The sequence below is a fragment of the Phalacrocorax aristotelis genome, chromosome 4 (genome assembly GCF_949628215.1).
Source record: "Phalacrocorax aristotelis chromosome 4, bGulAri2.1, whole genome shotgun sequence".
NCBI classification, from domain to species: Eukaryota; Metazoa; Chordata; class Aves; order Suliformes; family Phalacrocoracidae; genus Phalacrocorax; species Phalacrocorax aristotelis.
Window position 1 is genome coordinate 48,397,089 of NC_134279.1, and position 17,656 is coordinate 48,414,744.

A 17,656-nucleotide genomic window follows, 5' to 3' on the forward strand; every position below is an offset into this window, starting at 1 on the left:
AAACATTACTGTTATTTTGAGAATAGTATTTTCAGAAGTACACTTCCAGTGTCACAAAGTACTTCTTTTAAACTCTAGCAACTGAGCTGATCTCTAACTATCCTAGTGTTAATATTTCTGCTTTTCCTTAGTACTTCTGAGTAAACGCTTAAGAAACATCTTTAATACATTGCATACTTTTATTAAGGCACAAGCAGCTACAGAATGCATTTTTCTTCAAAAGTAACCCTATTAGTTCAAAATGACATAAACACTTGTGAAAGGTACATTCAATTCTAATTGAATGTAGGCAGTCAACAATGCTCTGAAAATAGTGACAGCACAGTACACAGGAGTATAGTTTGAGTACCGTTACATAATATTGATTGGAGTATCCTTCTGGTAAAAGAAACGTCCTTTTGTAAGAATGAGAGACTGGTGAGTCATACGTACACAGCATCAGTAGATATCCATTGCTTCAGTAAATACTGAAAATGCATTTTTGTTACTATTAATCCTCGAAATTAAAATGGAATGAAAAATATTTTGATCTCATTGTTAGAATTATCCAGAATAATTAGATCTCTTCAAGTTATCTGGACTACTTTAAGTATTACTCTAGAAATGGAAAATGATTTCAAAAGGTTAAATTAATGTTGCAGAATAGGAAGGTTAATTTACTTACCTTCTGCTGGAGTTTTCTAGAGGCAAATAGCTTTATTTTATAGTTAAGAGAAACCTTTGTTTAGAGTCTTCTGTACCAAAGTAAACAGTCTATAGACTGCAGTCTGCTAAAACAGAGCTAGGCTGTTACAAGCAGTACTTAAGCTCTTTCTCTCATCTTTCCTCTTGAACATGGGCCTCTAACCTGTGGTTTTAAGGTCAATAATACTGCCAAGGAGACACTGCCAGTTTTAGTTTCCCGTGGCTACAGGCTGCACTGGAGTTAAAGATATAGATGGTCTAGGACAAGTTAATGAGAGCAAAGCTTGCTCCTGACTTGTATTGCTTATTTATTTGTATCGCCATTAGGCCAGAGAAGTTTAGTGCAGTTGCTCTAGTAACAGGAGTGATACGTACTAAAAAACCCCAGAGGAATAGGAAAAATGGTATCAGTAATTGTGATAAGCTCCAGAACACTATCAGGACTGCTAAAGTCCTATGTAGTCAGGAACAAGATGTCTTATTCATTGTACCGTCATTTCTCAATACGGTTGAATTAAGAAACAAGATGTCTGTTCAAGAGCACCAGTAAAGGCTGTGTTTTTTTGTCTGGTTGGGTTTTTTGGGGGTTGGGTTTTTTTTTTGACTTATGCTAGAACCAGATGATAGCGAAATTTTCCTGTGTTACACAGAAAGCTTCTTCCTCTCTCCTCCCCTACAGAACTAATTGAATAACAACTAAATAATAGTGGCAGGACAGTTTTGTAATCTGAATGTAAATGTTCTGAAGCATCACCTATACTCAGCAAGGATTACAGGGGTTACACAAATACCAGCTTTAGCTGCAGGATGCCTTAGAGACAAGCCTGCTTCACAGAAAATGGGGAGAGGCATCTCCCAATGCAGAGAGACAGCTCCATAATACGGAGCACATAAGTTGCCTCATACTCTTGACTTGCTTTCAGGAACGTCTGAATTCCTGTAACCATAAGAGGCCCTAATGTATGAATACCTCCTTCTGCAGGTACAGAATTTGATTCTGCTTCAACTCAACAGTTTTGCTGGAATGGAAGAGAAAGGATCCACTTCTCTGTTGTGACATGTTCTGGGAAGTCAGACAAGACCTGTTCTAGTGACTATCCAAAACCAACTAATATTGTTTAGTCATAAGCAGTATTTTCAGAGGCCACTGTTGCCTGTAAATGACCTCATTTGGCAGCTGTCCCCAAAGCTGCAAATAAATGTGGAACTTATCTCAAAGTTGAAGCATCTAAATGGGCACCAGTATGCAAGTATATGAAAGTAGAAAAGGGGGCAAACCCAACTGAAACAAATAGAGATTAATAGCAGGATAAGAAGTTTATAACCACACACAAAACCCACTGCCCATGATGAAGAGACAAACAACAAAGGTAAAGAGCCCTCAAAATCATTGATAATACGTAATGCTAACCACAGTTTGTGTGCAGGTACTGTCTTAGTTTCTATCACTGTCAAAGACGTTATGTTGCCCACACAGGTGACAGTGAAATCTCATGAGTGAATGATAAATTGGAATACAAGAATCTTTTTGCAACGTCATGTAGTATGATTTGTGGTGGTTATATAGGCTAGGAAGGGAAAGAATTCAGAATCTGCGACAGACATTTGGTGTGAAAAATTACAACTATAAAGGTCTGAAACCAAGCTCATTGACAATGTGGTGACATTTGCCTCACTACTCAATGAAATAATCCTGTCACTGTTGTCATACCACCCCAAAGGACCTCTGTTGTACCAACAGCCTCCTCCTAGAGTGTGAATGGCAAAAGGAGGAAGGTTATAGTACAGAACCATTGGCTGCTGTTCTGTACTTTGAAAGGCACAGAACTGGTCTTGGCAAGCTGTGTCCCCACACAAACTGCCCTCTCTTGCCCTTTGCATGCTTATGGGACTGCAGGCTTTTAGGACAGCTGTGTTATGGGAATGTCTTCACACTGCACTGTGAAAAGTCTGCTAGACACGTCCTTAATGCTTTAATTCTGTCAAAGATTCCCAAATAAATTTTGTTCTGTTGACTTGAGTTTTCTGCCCAAATTTTGCCCAGCCCTACTCTTAATAATGTAATTCCTAACGAAGAAAAGAACGAAAATCCTGGCAGAATGTAAGACACGCACTTGGTTATTAAAATACTTCAATAACAAGTTAGTAATGCAATTCTACCTGTGCAGGAAAGAAAATGTAGTGTACTTACTGCATGAATTATGCATTATCTTATGTTAACCAAAAAATTACAAGTCCTTCTAAATCCATTCTAGGGGCGATAGCAAAGAAAAAAAAATCCTTACCTTAGTTGAACTTAAGTGGTGTATTCTGTCACTAGAATAGCTATGGGCTATTGGAGGATCAGGGTAGTCATCAACACTTTTTGATGCATTCTTTTTGATGACTTCTACATAGGAAACAGGGAAGATGCCTTGTCTGTTGGTTCCTGGTATTTTACCTTCATACCAGTTTTGATCAACTCGCTTAAGAAGAATTACTCTGTCTCCCTGAAATGCATTATGAAAATGAGTTATCAGCAGACACACTTTAAGTTAATTTTTTAAATAGCAGACATTATTCTAACACATAATACTATTTTCCTTGCAGTGCTGTTTCCCATCAGTCTTGAGAACCATCTCCATTTTCACATTTCTCCCATTTATAATAATCATGTATACAAGGACCATTCCAGCAAAACAGGGGGCTAGTCACGGACTGCAAATGCTATTTTATCAGAGGGGAATCTCACGTAGGCTCCTACTCTTTGTTGGGGGGATTGACTTGTTGGGGGAAGATCATACCCTGTTTTAATTCTTGGCCAAACAGCTAGCTAACACCCTACCTGTAATACACAATAGTGACTGCTGTGACCATTTTTCCTTAAAAGTGATAAAAGTTAAACAGTGAAATCCATGCAAGTGCTTTGTTATCAGTAAAAATGGAATAAGTGGAGGTAGAAAGTTAAAAAAGAAGTTCACGGGAAAGATGAGAGAAAGAAATGCTTTTCCTGTGTAAAAAAAGATGGGCAGTGGCTCACTTACTGTTTTTAGAGAGCTTAGCCACTGAAAGGGAAAATGTCAACTTTTTATCCAAACATTTCCCTGTAGTGAAACTTCACGAGCTTCCCCCTCCTTTGTTTTATATGATGTGCTTTTTAGCACGTGTCTTTTTGTAACAAATCCTTCCCTGTTAGTTTTGCATTTTCTTGGGTTTCTGTAATTTTGTTTCTGTAGTTGATTTGTGGAGTACCCTAAAATTATCTTTAGTGGGATGGAAAAAAAGAAAACCAGTGCAAGTTACCTTTTAAAAGCAAACCAAAAGTGGGCTGTCAAGATTATGACCACTACAGTAAGCACAAAAGATAATTTAAAAAAGAATTAAATCATCAAACTACTCCCAACCCCTAGTTCTCTAAGTTCCTACTCCTGATGTTTTTTAGACCTCTTTGACATTTACCAGTTTCAGATGAGTGGAAAAACACCCATTATCTTCAGTGATGCTGGATCAGGCTCTAGGTCAGCATCAAAAAACTGTATCTTTACTCTTATCTCAAAAGAAAAACAAACCACTGAATAACTTCTATGAACTCAAATTCTTAAAAAAAACCTCACCAAAACCAAAAAACCCGAAACAAACCACCAAACAAGCATCAGAACTTTCCAGTGGATAAAAGGTATATACTACTTACAACTAAGTATATAATACCTGCAATAATAAAGTTTCTCTCCAGCAGTAATATTCCAGTGTCTGACAAATCTCAAAAATTAAACATTTAGTTTGCTCATGTGCAATAAAGTATAACCACCAGGATGTGCATAGAAAGATAAGAGAATGTTATAAAAAGCAGACTGTTATTAAATGAAGTATTTGCAAGAACTGGTGGTACATTCACAAAAATGTCTGTGAGCCCTTTTTCTACATTTTTCTATTTTCTGTATTTTTATATTTCTTCTATATTAAAAACCTTACCATCATAATTGTGACAGCAGCGAATAATTATTAAAAAGAAGGAATGGATAACTGAAGTGAAAACGAGATTTAGGTGGACAGTTAGCAGATGTTTGCATATGCTAATCTACCACAATCCAGTTTACACGCACAACATGTTTAAACTATTTGTAGGTAGCTGTGAAAGGCTGCAAGCCAGTAAGCTGCTATATTAGCTGTTTCCTGCCGTTACATTGCGTTGTGCGTAGCAAATAATGAATCCAGAGTATTTACCTATATATTAACTCTGTGTAGCAGTAGGCACTATAATGGTATTGTGATAAAGATCTAAACTGTACCTTTCTAAGCGATAACTCCACATTTGTGTCTGCACTGAAATTATATTTGGCAATAGCTTCTCCAATCTCTCCAATCTGTGCAGGGGGAGGCGGCCTGGCAGGCTGTGCTTTTTCTGGGGGAGAAAGTTTCTAAAGAAAAAGAAAACCCACAGATTTTCATCATTCCCATGCAGTTTGTGGACTTATTACCCAAACTAATTCAAGGAATTAAAACAGAGAACAAACCTCGACATAAGAAATGGGAAATATTCCAACTCTTCCGTGGTGTTCACCCTCATACCAGTTTTGATCAATTTTCCTGAGGATATAGACAGTGTCTCCTTTCTTAAAGGACAGCTCTCTGCAACAAATTTATTTAGATCAGATATTTACAGTTTTACATTTAACTCCTCTACCTGCACAGTTTCGGAGATCTTTACAGTTTGGAACTGAAGCAGAATGTAGCAACTAAACATTTGAAGAAGTGGTGTCACAGCTGTGGTACATTTAGCAGTTGATTATACCATACAAAAGGAAATGATTCATGTTTATGAATCCCAGGTACTATCTGTAAGTTATATAGGACTGTTTCACACTCTGATTTCAAGGAAGCATTGCTAGTTATTACCAGAGCACTTAGTACTGGGTCTGCGTGCAAGTATGATGTCTTTTCGATTGACTGTTTAGATGCTGCTTTTATGACAGGCACTGAGAGGTATTTGGTGTTCTTTATGAAATCAGTAGGGAAGACTATAGAATATATCCCACATCTCTATGGCCTATTACTACCTTTTTGCAGCAGCACAGCTTGGCATGCCTTCTGCTCCATGCATTTTTCTTTCAAGACAGACAGCTGTTCAGAAGCATGAAGAACACAGGATTATGTTCTCACCATTTCTGATGCTCAGGGCCTGTGAAATGCTTCATGTTGGATACCAAAAAAGGGAATTATCCAAATCATTAAGAACACTTTCAGATCCTCGCTTGGGAAGACTTTGCTGTATCATCCATTTGGTTTTTCAAGAGCTGATGTGCTGTTCTGATAATTCAAGTTGTGAGTTTTCTACCAGACACAGCTAATGTGATTCTAGTGGCAATGTTTAGCCATATCTAAAGATCACTTAAACGCCCTGGATCATCACAACAAGAGCAGAAATGAAATACAGGGAGTCTACTTTGACCCTCTCATATCCTAGAACTCTGTTTCCTGATTTTGTTTTTACTGTGGACCACTGTGGTTTGTCTTAGTATGGGACAAGTCACATCCTGCAGAGAGCCTGTCTGTGTAAGACAGACAGGAAGATGCTGAAGCATTATACAGAATTTTGATAAATGTGCTGTCTACGACAGTAATTTAAGGACTGTACCTTGTGTAACCTAAATACAATTCACAACAAAGTGTTCAGTGGGTGACCCTCAGGGCCCACACTCTAGAGGGCCGAAGATGCACAGCCATTCATGTGTTCAAAGAAATGTAAGGGAGAATATGACAATTTAAGACATGGCATTTGCTGCTGAAACTGGCTAGAACAGCAGTTAGCTGCCACAAGTGCTAGAAAGAGTTTTCTTGAATTACGAATTCTTAAATGAATAAAGGTCTAGTACTTACTTAGAAGTCTGAGCTTTAAAGTCATATACAGCTCTAGCTGGCAGTTTCTGAAAAGTAGGCAAAGTGATTAATACATACAGGTAGTATTACTATATGGTAAACATGTTTCAGCTTTTATAAAGGTGACCAAGATCCAAAAAGATAAGAACGTGTGCCTCACAGTGGTTCTTGCAGTAATAGGCAATTAAATGCACAGCTTCCTTTTTTAAGGCAGTTAGGCATTTGGACTTAGTATTTTAAAAATAGACATACTTTAAACATATTTAAAATATTTTAATTATTTAATTACTTTAAAAATAGAAACTGCTTTGCAATTTTATGTTTAAGAGAACTAGAAAAGTAAAAAAAAAAAGTGAATTACATGCCAGTGTGGCTTGTAGGCATCTAGATCTCTAGGTACAATGGCAATTCACATCCTTAATATGATCTAATACTTTAGATGCCTCTTTTGTTAAACTTGTTATCTTTAGGCTAATTTCAACTGCAAATACTGCATCATGTTTTATATGTATATATACACATATACATATATAAAGGAAAAATCACTCTGACAGCTGCAAAGGGTTGGGAATATTTTATATTTCTATAATCACATTCATAGTTTTCAGAAAGTCTGAGAAACATGGGACTGTATGTGATGTCCCAAGTCATCTGTGCAGCTCTCTTGCTATTGCAGGCAATCACATCATATCATCTCTTTCATATATTTCTCAAGTTCTATCACCAAGTATCTGTAAGTTCAATATTTCAAAAATAAAACTGTAAAACAACCCTACCTCTCCTCACCTGTGTGGGTGACACACTTTCATTGTTTTCAAAGCTGTGCTCAAAACACGAACTACGATCCAACCCAAGAGCCTCACTCATCTAGTGTCTGCCTCTGATGGATAACCAGCACTAGGTACTTCAGAGGAAGGTGCAAAAGTGATTACCAGTATTATGAGAGGATATTAGGTAAAGGATATAGTCTTTCTCGGCAAGTACTTGTGCAGATGAGATTGCTACATCTTTAAAAATCTCTCTCTAGGATATACTAGTGACTAGAATGAGCTAATTACGCTATTTCTGGGAGATGCTTTTTGTAATGATGTAAGGGTGCACATCTTTGTTATAACAGGAATAAAAAGGGACACTTGTAAGTTTTGCATTTTACCTTTCTTCCAGGCCAGGTATTCTTGACAGGGTTCCCTCCCTTCTTGTCATCTAAAGGCTAGCAAATTTACTATACCTAGAGCATTATCTTTGCCACAATAAAAAAGTCCTCAAAGCTATTACAGAGATCCTGTCAACTTGCATTTTGTAATGCTAATACAATTTTCCATAACAGGTCTCTTTCAAATAAGATAGCCTAAACTTAAAAACATTTTTCTGTTCTCTGCTGTTGTTAAAAATAATCTTTTAGATGGGAAGGGATATTCATATCATCAGCTGTAGCCAAGCCCTTTTCACTCTTTCCTGATTTTAGTACAGCTGGTGCTGTAACTACTAAAGTAAATAATGGGATGGGGGGTAATATTAAAAGATCAGTGGAGTTGATTAAAAACAAAATACTTTGAAATGTACAAAACATACCAGGAATAGAGAAGCCTTTCTTCTTTCATCTTTTTAAAGTACTATGATCTTACGAATGGCTTGTAGTGTAAGTATTTTACGTTTTCAAATTGAAAGGTGACTTTCAATGTCACAAAACTTTAAAAGGAACACACAGTATGGCGCCTGGAAGTTTTTTATCCTTTATTTTGTAATGAGCAGTCTTTCTTTGAAATCAGACTCCTAACTGAATTGCAGCAATATAACCATGTCAGTGGGGTGTAAGTGGATCTAAATTCAGATCCTGCAGCCAGCTCTAACCTTTACCACCATTTAACAAGGTAAACAGCCCAGAGCAAAAACTTAAACATTAGCAATTAAAATACAGTGCTTTCTTATGCTGCCGTTATTTTGTGCAGTATGTTAAAAAAAATCAATGGGAAATGTTAACAATCTATGGTCTGTAGATGTTGGTTAATATAAATGTACTTAATGATTGCATAAAATCCCTGTAGCCTGTTTGTAGAGCATTTATAATTCTAGATCTAGAAATATTCTTAAGATACTGAGTGATACACTCCATTGTTTTGTGTATTCTTTTCAGTGATACTTTGTGTTTACTTCAAAGGTTGTATGCCTGCTTCCATTTCCTCTTCCAAAGCATTAATATAAGCAGTCAGTATATAATTACAATCACCAACTGTTACAGAACTTAGAGATCACTCTTAGGATAAGTGGTTTTGTCTAACACACTAACAGCAGTGGTTTTGCTCTTTCTAAACAAAAGTAATGGTGAAATACAGATGTTCTTTGTATCAGTTTTGAAACTACTGAGGCAGTTTCTTTGTGTAAGGCTCTGGTTCTCAAAAGAGCCTTTCCCCAGTCGCATCTGCTATTCTTCTCTGTCCCAAACACCCACTTCAGTCAGCTTTGACAGAGCCTATCAATGACTAGTAAACTTATGTCCATATCTAAGTAAATAGAAGATACAGCTTATAAAGCTTGATATTCTTTTAATTTCTTGAAGTACCTATCTCCTTAATGAAAAAGAAGGATGCTATCCCATCTGATGATATGACAAGTGACTGTTCCTTTGGTCTGTATTATTAGTGTCTTAAAGCTTACACAAGTCTTGTCTCAGATATGTTACCAATTTTCCATATGGATATTGCTGCATTATTTATTGTTGTCTCACTACCTCTTTGTCTGTAGTTCCTCTTCTCTCTCTTGGAGTACATCGTCCCACATCAGTAAAAGCAGAATAGCTTCCAGGAGACTCCTGGTCTACTGAAAACAGAAATCATGTGAAGCTAGGGTAAATTAAACAAAACTATTCAAATCTGTGATGCTGCTTGGTTTCATTTAGGGGGGTGGAGAGATGTTGAAATGTTTTATTTTACCTTTAATAGAAAGAAAAGCACATGATATGATGGCTAAAGTGCACCTTTAAAGAAAAAAAAGATACTCTCAAGCAGCGACTGTCCTCTGATATTATAGAGGATCGAGAGAGCAAAATTATGCCTTACTGTACGAAAGGATCCACCCTTACTGGACCAAATGGAAGATGTGACAGCAGTACCAGGACTTCATCAGGTTCCAAGAAACTGTTTCAGAATGCCAGCAATATCAACACATAATTACATGCACAAAACATGATTAAAGCATGCTTCAATGAGAAAATAATGAAGAAAAATTGTTTGCTCCTAAGGGATCTAAGATGCATTTCTACTTTACCAGGCCACTTGTTAGACAACACAAAGGAATTTAAAAGGATGTTATTTAATAAAAACAACTCTGCTTTAAGAGGTGGAGTACAAATCATTACTCACCAATCTATGTGGCAGATTTTCTCTAAAGCCCAGTTTACCAATGTTTATTAGGGAGGGTTTATTATAGGATGGTGAATACTTCTTTTCATGTTTTAATAAAAATAAAATCTTACACTCTATAGCTCTGCAAGTTGCCAATGTGAAATGAAAATATAACAGAATTATTCCAGACCACAGGATGAAATGAACTGCCTCTTGACTTCTGAGATTTACTATTTTAGTCTCCTACTGCCACCGTGATACCTGCTAGTGGAGACACATGACTGATGTTTGTCTTCCTTTGACGTCATTCACACAATCCGTTCTTACCAAGCCCACACATTTCTAAACAAGTACAAGTGGAAAAAAAAAGACTTGAAAGCATCTCATCCATTATGTTGGGGTCTTATAGAAGAAAGATGTAAATGGTCTCCAGTGGGCTGTGGGCTAAGCCCCAGAAACTTGAGGCTACTGATAAATACAGTGGATGCAAAAAATGAGGTAACTGTATTACTTATGCCATCGGTTGCAAGCATGTCATCACCAACTAGTATATCACAATCCCAGTTCTGGACAGCTTTCTTGATATGTCATGTGCCTGTGAATGAGGATCTATGCTTACTGCATAAGCCTAAAATATGATGCTTCCAAACAAATCTATTAGTTTTTTCTTTAAACTCTAGCAGAAAGAGAAGGACATCGGAGGGAAGGAGAGAAAATGCAGCAGCTTTAGGAAGAACAATTCCTTTATTTCTATACAGCTCCTTAGGTGGTCAATATTGGTAGTTTTCAGTGTTTTTTGCTGTGACTTTGGGGTCTCTGTGTGGATAGTGGCTGTAAGAGACACACACAAATCCAACAAAACATAAAACTTCATTAGAAGTGGAGCTCAGCCATGACTGGAGCTGATGGAAGTCAATGGAATATTCTGCTGTACTCATTCTCCACGCTACTTTAGGGTTATTAATGTTGACAGAGTGTACCGCTTTCCTCATGCCAGGCTCCTTCATAGCTGCAGAAGCTATTAGGAACCCACATTTACCCTGCACTGTGGATTTCCTTATTTTCAGGGACTGGAAAATTCTCATTTAGCAACTGTCATATGTGGCCTGTGCAATTTCCCACAACTTCAGTCTCATCGTGTACTTCTGCCAGCCAGGGTTAATTATAATTAGTCCTCAAGTATGACTAATTCATTTCTGAACTGTGTTTCACAGCTGTTTCTTTCCAAATTCTCTGTTCTCAATACACCCATTTTAAGTAGTTAAGAGGAGACGGTAACAGCTTCAGTTCTGATTTCTCTTGAAATACATATTTACTGATGTGGTACTTGCAAAAGTTACAGAAAAATATGTGAGATTAAAGATAAGTAATTTGGTCCAATCAAATATTGCATAATTGATATATTAAAGACATTATTTCTTATATCCACTTGTGATTTCAATAACAGCTTTGTAATTCTCAAAGATGCCCTGTCACAGAAGACTGTATATCTAGAAGCAGAATTCTTTAACACAGATACGTTACCATGTAAAAAGAGAAATAAATGACAGACTTGCCAAAGACATTAATCTAAATCATCTGGGATACACCTTTGTGCACTCCTGCTGTGAATCTGGTTTGCTTCTTTTAATATTGCAAGGTTAAAGTCTAAGAACATTTTAAGCTCAAGCAATTTTTTTTTTTGAGGAAAAGAGCAGCAGAGCAATGAACAACTCAAAGTAGTAACTTTAAAACCAGATTACGGTCAAGACAGACTTTTTAAAATATTGTACCCACCCTGACAGTCTCATTCAAGTTTTGATTATCGATAATTTCCCTTCTAAAAGGATAGGATATTTCTTAAAATTTCATAGATATATTAAAATTCTATGAGAAGAACTAGTTTTGCTGCCACAGAAATTGGAAATTGTATTGTTTGAACAGCGGAAATGGAACCCCCCTAAAATGACCTTAGGGTCTATTCACAAAAAGTAATATAAAGCAGTGGAATTAGTGCATTTTAATAAGAAAACAGAATCAACTTTCTATGATACTGGAAGAATTAACAGCATTTTTATCATTTACATGTAACAAAACTATACAGTACAACATGTTTCACATGCAGATTTTTTTTTCATAATAATAAAGGAAGGGCTATCTGCATATTGTTTTCTGTTTGACCAGCATCTTACGATGCATGCATTCACTTTCAGTAAGGTATTCTTCTTGGGGGGGGGGGGGGGGGGGGGGAAACCCCCACATTGCTTAATTTAACACCACCATTATAATTTATAACACTAATTATCTATTAGTTGAAATACACCATCACTCCAGCTGTCCAGATTACTGTATTTTGTGAATAGACAGCAAATTTATCTACCCTCATCACCTATGTAAAAATGACATCCTTCATTAAGAATTTTGTGGGATGAAAGCTGCTTGCAGACGACACAAAAACGGAATGAGAAAGGGTGGGAAATACAGGGGGTAAGGTTGGATAAGTAAATCACAGGGATAGAGGAAAAAAGTTAATCCACCTTGGAAACACAGTGCACTATCGTTGTTGTTAGTTGCGTCCATGTCCGGAAAAGAGGCACTAAGAGGTAATCTTCCACAATCATTCTGGTACAGTGGGCAATGGATAGCACCATCTTGAGGCAGTGGATGAAAAGGCTGGTGCATGGGACTCCTTTTCAGAGCTTTGAGAGATGAATTCCTTTCTGGAATGTCTGGAAGCAGCTCAGTAATAAGTCTGTGTAATATACTGTTGTCAGGCAAGCTTCCCCTTCTTTTTTCAGCTTTAATTTGGTCACAGATGTCTTTAAGTGCAGAATCTAGTGCTTCAAATACAGATGACTTGCATTTTTTCTTTTCAGTTTGTTTTTTAGGAGCTGCACTTTTTTTCCTCCGGAAAGGCACTGGACTGACTAGGAATGCTATCTTAGAGAGGCCAGATTCTGCTTCCTGTCTCCTTGGATCTTCAGTGGTTTCTTGTTTAGCCCTTTCATGTTTTAGCATGGTGGTGAAGCGCGTGTAGGATGCTGGGCATCGCCCTTTGCAGGAACTGATGAGATGCCTGTGGTGATGGTGGTGGTGGTGGTGGTGATGGCCTGATCCATAAAAGCTTTCAGATGATGTAAAGGAAAAGTGGTCAAAGTCACTTTCACTACAAAAGGATGAACCCTCTATCTGGATAAAGTCACTGAGGTCAGAAACCACTCCATCTTGATCACTGTCTGAAAAATCCATATGCGATCGTTGTGGCTCATCACTGGTCACTTCAATATGAATTGGCACCAGGGTTTTAGACTTGTAGCTCCGTTGTACCTGAGAGGGATGTCTGCCTTGATTTTCTTCTTCCAGCAAGGATTCGATAGAAAATCGCCTCTTTGGACATAAGCCATTTTTAGGAGGCTCTAGTGTAACAGTTGACAACATTTCATCACCTAGGTTCGGCATCGATTTTGACTTCTGAATTAATTTTTCAAATTCAGATATCCTGGTTGGCACCATATCTCTGGGCACCTCTTCAGTAGAAGACTCTCTCCAGCCTTGAAGAATACCTTTGTGCTGTTCTTTTTCATACTGCAGTATTCTGGACTTCACAGAACAAATAACTTCAGAATTCATCAAGTCCTTGCGATTGATGCGGTGCATCTTTTTGTACATTTTTAGGAAACCCGGGGCATCATGTGCAGATCTGTGACGAACTCTTGACCTACTACTACTACTGTGGCCCTCAGGAACATACGGGGAGGCCCAGTTCATTGAGCAGACTTCTTTGGAGTCCTCCTCACATAACAGAGAGCCCATGCTTTCAGACTTGGCCTGTGCATCGGGAAAGCTATCACGATCATCTGTTAACAGATCATCACAGCTACGAGATTTTCTCTTTGGAGAAGTAGTTTCTTCTGTGCTGCTCCAGACTTCTGCATTTTGACGAGTCATTTGCCAGCCATTCTTGTAGCTGATTGCCCTTCTTGAATCAGTTGGAACAGCTAAATGTTGTCTGTAAGTGCTACAGTAATCTAATTCATTTGAGGTGTTGTGGTTGTGCACTGAATAACTTAAAAGGGATGGATATACTTTGCTAATATCCCCACCTTTATAATCCATAGAGCAGCATGGTAAAGAAGAGACATTGCCAGAAATTAAAAGATTCAGAAAGTTGGAATTGACATCAGTAAGTATTAGAAAGGCTAGAAAAGAGACAGTAATTAACGTATCTATCAACTTAGGTCAGTACATAGGCAGCAGAGCTAATAATTAAGTTACTTTCCAGCTGTAAAAATGTACTCATGATAATTTGAATATCAAAAAGACTTCCTTAGGAATTATGGAGAAGTTACCCTGTCCACAACCCCCTGCCAAAGCACTGTAAGAAACCAAGCATTAATATTGATTTTGAAGCAGGTCAACAGATAATAAAAGCTGCAAAGGATTTAAAGATGAAGCCAAATGACAAACCTAGACCTCAGTCAAATATTGACTTTCCACCTGTGGATTCTGAAAGAAGCTGTTCAGAATTTTTGAGCTGGATAATGCTCAGAGATTGCACAGCAACTGTATATTCTAAGATAATTAAGATAGATAAATCTTTATATAAGATCAAATGGGAAATTTCTCCCAGTTGTTAATAGGTAGCCCACTCTTTCCCTGTGCGATAGAACTGAAGGGAGTGGTTTTTTCTGCAGCTTATAGAAGGCAGAACAAGGTGGCTAAGGAGCTGTTATACAGGTGTAAATGAATATGTATCATTTTACTGAGCATGTAGAAGAAACAACAGCCCTTATTTTGGCTCCCATAACAAAGCCTGAGTAAGCTTTAAGACATTTTTATGTGCATGCAAGATCTAGAAGTCACTATGAGACAAATTTGGAACTGTGGTCTTCCATACTTGCACTGAACTTTCAAAAATGCTCTCAAGTGGCAACATTCAGTTCAGGACACATGCTTAAGACAACTCAATTTCATTTCTAGGAGAACTACTTGAATCTGAATCAGAAACCAAAACACTTGAGTTCAAAGTCCATGCTGATCAAACAGCTTATAACATGCTGCTTCTTCAATAAAATGGTTAATTCCAAGAAAAAGTAACATCCTAGTAGGTTTCATAATGCTGGGAGAGAATGGAGTGACACAGCTAGGTCGCCTTCTAAAAGTTAATTAGATGTGGTAAAAGTTCTTAAGGATTTTTAAACACAGGAAGGGTTTTAAGTCATGGTAAGTGCTCATTAGTGGTGGTGTTGTCAAAGGTAAATGCAGGTAAATGGAGATTACCAATTTTTCACTGCCTGGCCTGGTACTCCAAATGGATGAATTTACCTGCTTTTTAAATTACCACTGTAACACTCTGTTTAAAATACATTTGCTTTTCCATCACTTCACTCTTAATACTCCTCACTGCTTTTCTTTGTCTGACCTATTCTGTTGCAGCCTGGAAATGACTTTCTTTGCAGTGGGAATCGACTTTTACAAAGATTTATGCAGTCCCTAATACAACTATAGGCTGATTAGACAGAATAACTACAAAATACAGCAATTAAATGAATAATAGTAACTTAAACAGAAGGATACATATTGTATATGATATTACTCTGCGTATTACTTACATCGTGTGTTTTACTCAAAACATTTTGTCTTACGATAAAACCCCACCCAAAACCCCAAGCCCAAACCAAGAACTGATTCAATTATCTTTTCTTCTGGAGAGACATGGAGAACAGTAATGTGACAGTGAGTTACTTGGAAGAAGCTGCTAATTAGATTGTATATATGCTGTAATAAATACTTCAAGGATTTACAAAATCAAAAATTGGAATAGGGATATTTACTTGATTAAATTAGGTCCTGATAACTGACGATGTCTAAGACAACAGATAGTATTCTGGAAACTCATTTTAATCTTATATGCTATTTGTCTTGATTTACTTTCTGTATATACTGAAAACAGTTTTAAAATCACAATAATCTAGTAAGAGAGTAGTGGAGTTAAAATTTGATGGGTTTATATATTGTAGCAAAATCATCATTTAGTCAATTTTCCTTTGTTAGAATAAGCAGTTGATGCTGGAAAATCCTTGTTACAAATCGATCTTTTCAGCTTAAAATTACACATGTAAGAATAAACAAGTCAGCCTTTCATGAAAGGCCCAAAGCTGTTCCTTTGTTTCATATAGTAAATCTCCCAGTAAAGTGCACTGAGCAACAGCAGAAAGTTGCATTTACTACCAATCTATTGTACAACACATCATCAGTGGTTTTCTGCTAACAAACATGCTCTCCTCTTACCTTTTGCTCTTGATGGAGAAGAAGGAGACGAGCTAGTTAAAGGCTTTCTAAGGGTGGTATAGGGGCCTTGCATATCTGTGCGGCCCAGGTTAGGCCTGTTTGCGTTCTGATCACTGGGCACCCTCTGATGACTTACAGCAGGTTCCGACTTCCTTCTTTTTCTGTAGTCGCTCGCAGTACTTGCAGAACTACAGAAATAAGCAGTATTAGCAGCAGTCTAATTCTGAGATGGGAGTTCAGGAATTTAAAAAGTAAGCTCATAATTATATTATTGGTTTATAGACCAAACAATGCCGGAACAAGTACATCAAAAACATGTAAAGGGGAGAAGCAGTGGCCTCAGACATCTTACAGCGTATTTCACAGAGGAAAGCTGAATTTCTTCTTCACCTGCTCGTTTTAAAGTCTTATACAAAATTTCTACACTGTTTTCATAGAGAAGGCTTTGAAATAAATGCATGAAGTTTTTTTAGACTATTTTTTGGTACTAGATGTTCAGCACAAAGATAGGAAAAAGTCGGAGTCTGAGAACAGGTGAGGTTGGCATGCTTCGGGAGACAGCACTGGAAGAGCTGCAGGCAGTAAGGTTAAATGACAGATTGCTGCAGTTGAGAGAGAAGCTCAGGAGTGTTAGAGGGAAGACCCAAAATACAGCATAGCTTGTTTTGAATGTAAACAGAAAGTCCTTGTAAAGCAAAAGTAAGATTTACACTTCAGTATCAAAATATGAACATCCTCTCTGTGCATCTCTCTATTTTGTCAGTAGCTTACAAAGTGAATGTTAAAATTTGACTCTCTGTAACATTTGCTGGCTTCGTGTCACACAGAAAACCCACAGGCTGTACAATCTGTGTCTACTGAACACATATTGTATTTCTTACCTAGAGGGCCTGTCCAGGCCTTTGTCTGTTGAATAGTGATGATATAAGGAAGTCTGTGAAAACAAATATATGAATCTGTTATACATCTGTATTTGAAAAAAGGGTGACAATTTCTGCTTGTGATTTGATTACGATTGTTACACTGTGACAAATCCTATAAAACCAGACTATGATGATTAATCTCCTGGGCACTCCAACATAGATACTGCAGTATTTCATGAGATAGTTATGCAGTTTTTAAAAAGCACCACTAGATTTCATTTCATATTGCACTTCAGTGATGTTTTTTCGTTTCAAGCACTACTAAATAATGATCCAAAGTCATGCTTCTCTATACCCTTTTCAAACATAGATACAGAACAGCTGAAATGAACTTCTACTATAAAACCATAAAAATCTGAAAATAATTCCTTCATGCACAAGTGAGGTTTGCAGAGCTTCTCCTCCCCACCCTCCCAGTTACTCACCAAAATCCCACAATCAATTATAGTCAGAAACTTTTGTAAATCCCATGACGTTTGTGGCCAGCTGTTGACCACCTTTTATTCCTGGTAAGAACAGAACACTAGTCGTTGCTTATGGAGTTCTGGTAGTAGCTACTGCACGAACCCTGGAAGATGGAAT

The 17,656-nt window shown here is 37.4% G+C and overlaps 1 protein-coding gene across 33 annotated transcripts in view; it reads right to left on the bottom strand.

The window, feature by feature from the left end:
- The window catches only part of SORBS2 (sorbin and SH3 domain containing 2), a 232,611-nt gene that overhangs the window by 13,797 nt on the left and 201,158 nt on the right, over nucleotides 1-17,656 (bottom strand). For 20 of the 33 annotated variants that reach the window (XM_075091300.1, XM_075091289.1, XM_075091306.1 and 17 more), the window contains 7 exons: nucleotides 17,033-17,085; nucleotides 16,152-16,339; nucleotides 9,269-9,357; nucleotides 6,541-6,587; nucleotides 5,178-5,292; nucleotides 4,953-5,081; nucleotides 2,970-3,173 (listed from right to left, as the gene is read on the bottom strand). In XM_075091300.1, the coding sequence (XP_074947401.1) occupies nucleotides 2,970-3,173; nucleotides 4,953-5,081; nucleotides 5,178-5,292; nucleotides 6,541-6,587; nucleotides 9,269-9,357; nucleotides 16,152-16,339; nucleotides 17,033-17,085 (825 nt within the window). Of the gene's footprint in view, nucleotides 1-2,969; nucleotides 3,174-4,952; nucleotides 5,082-5,177; nucleotides 5,293-6,540; nucleotides 6,588-9,268; nucleotides 9,358-12,397; nucleotides 13,964-16,151; nucleotides 16,340-17,032; nucleotides 17,086-17,656 lie in introns of all 33 variants that reach the window. The other 13 variants (XM_075091302.1, XM_075091308.1, XM_075091310.1 and 10 more) reach the window with 4 other exon arrangements.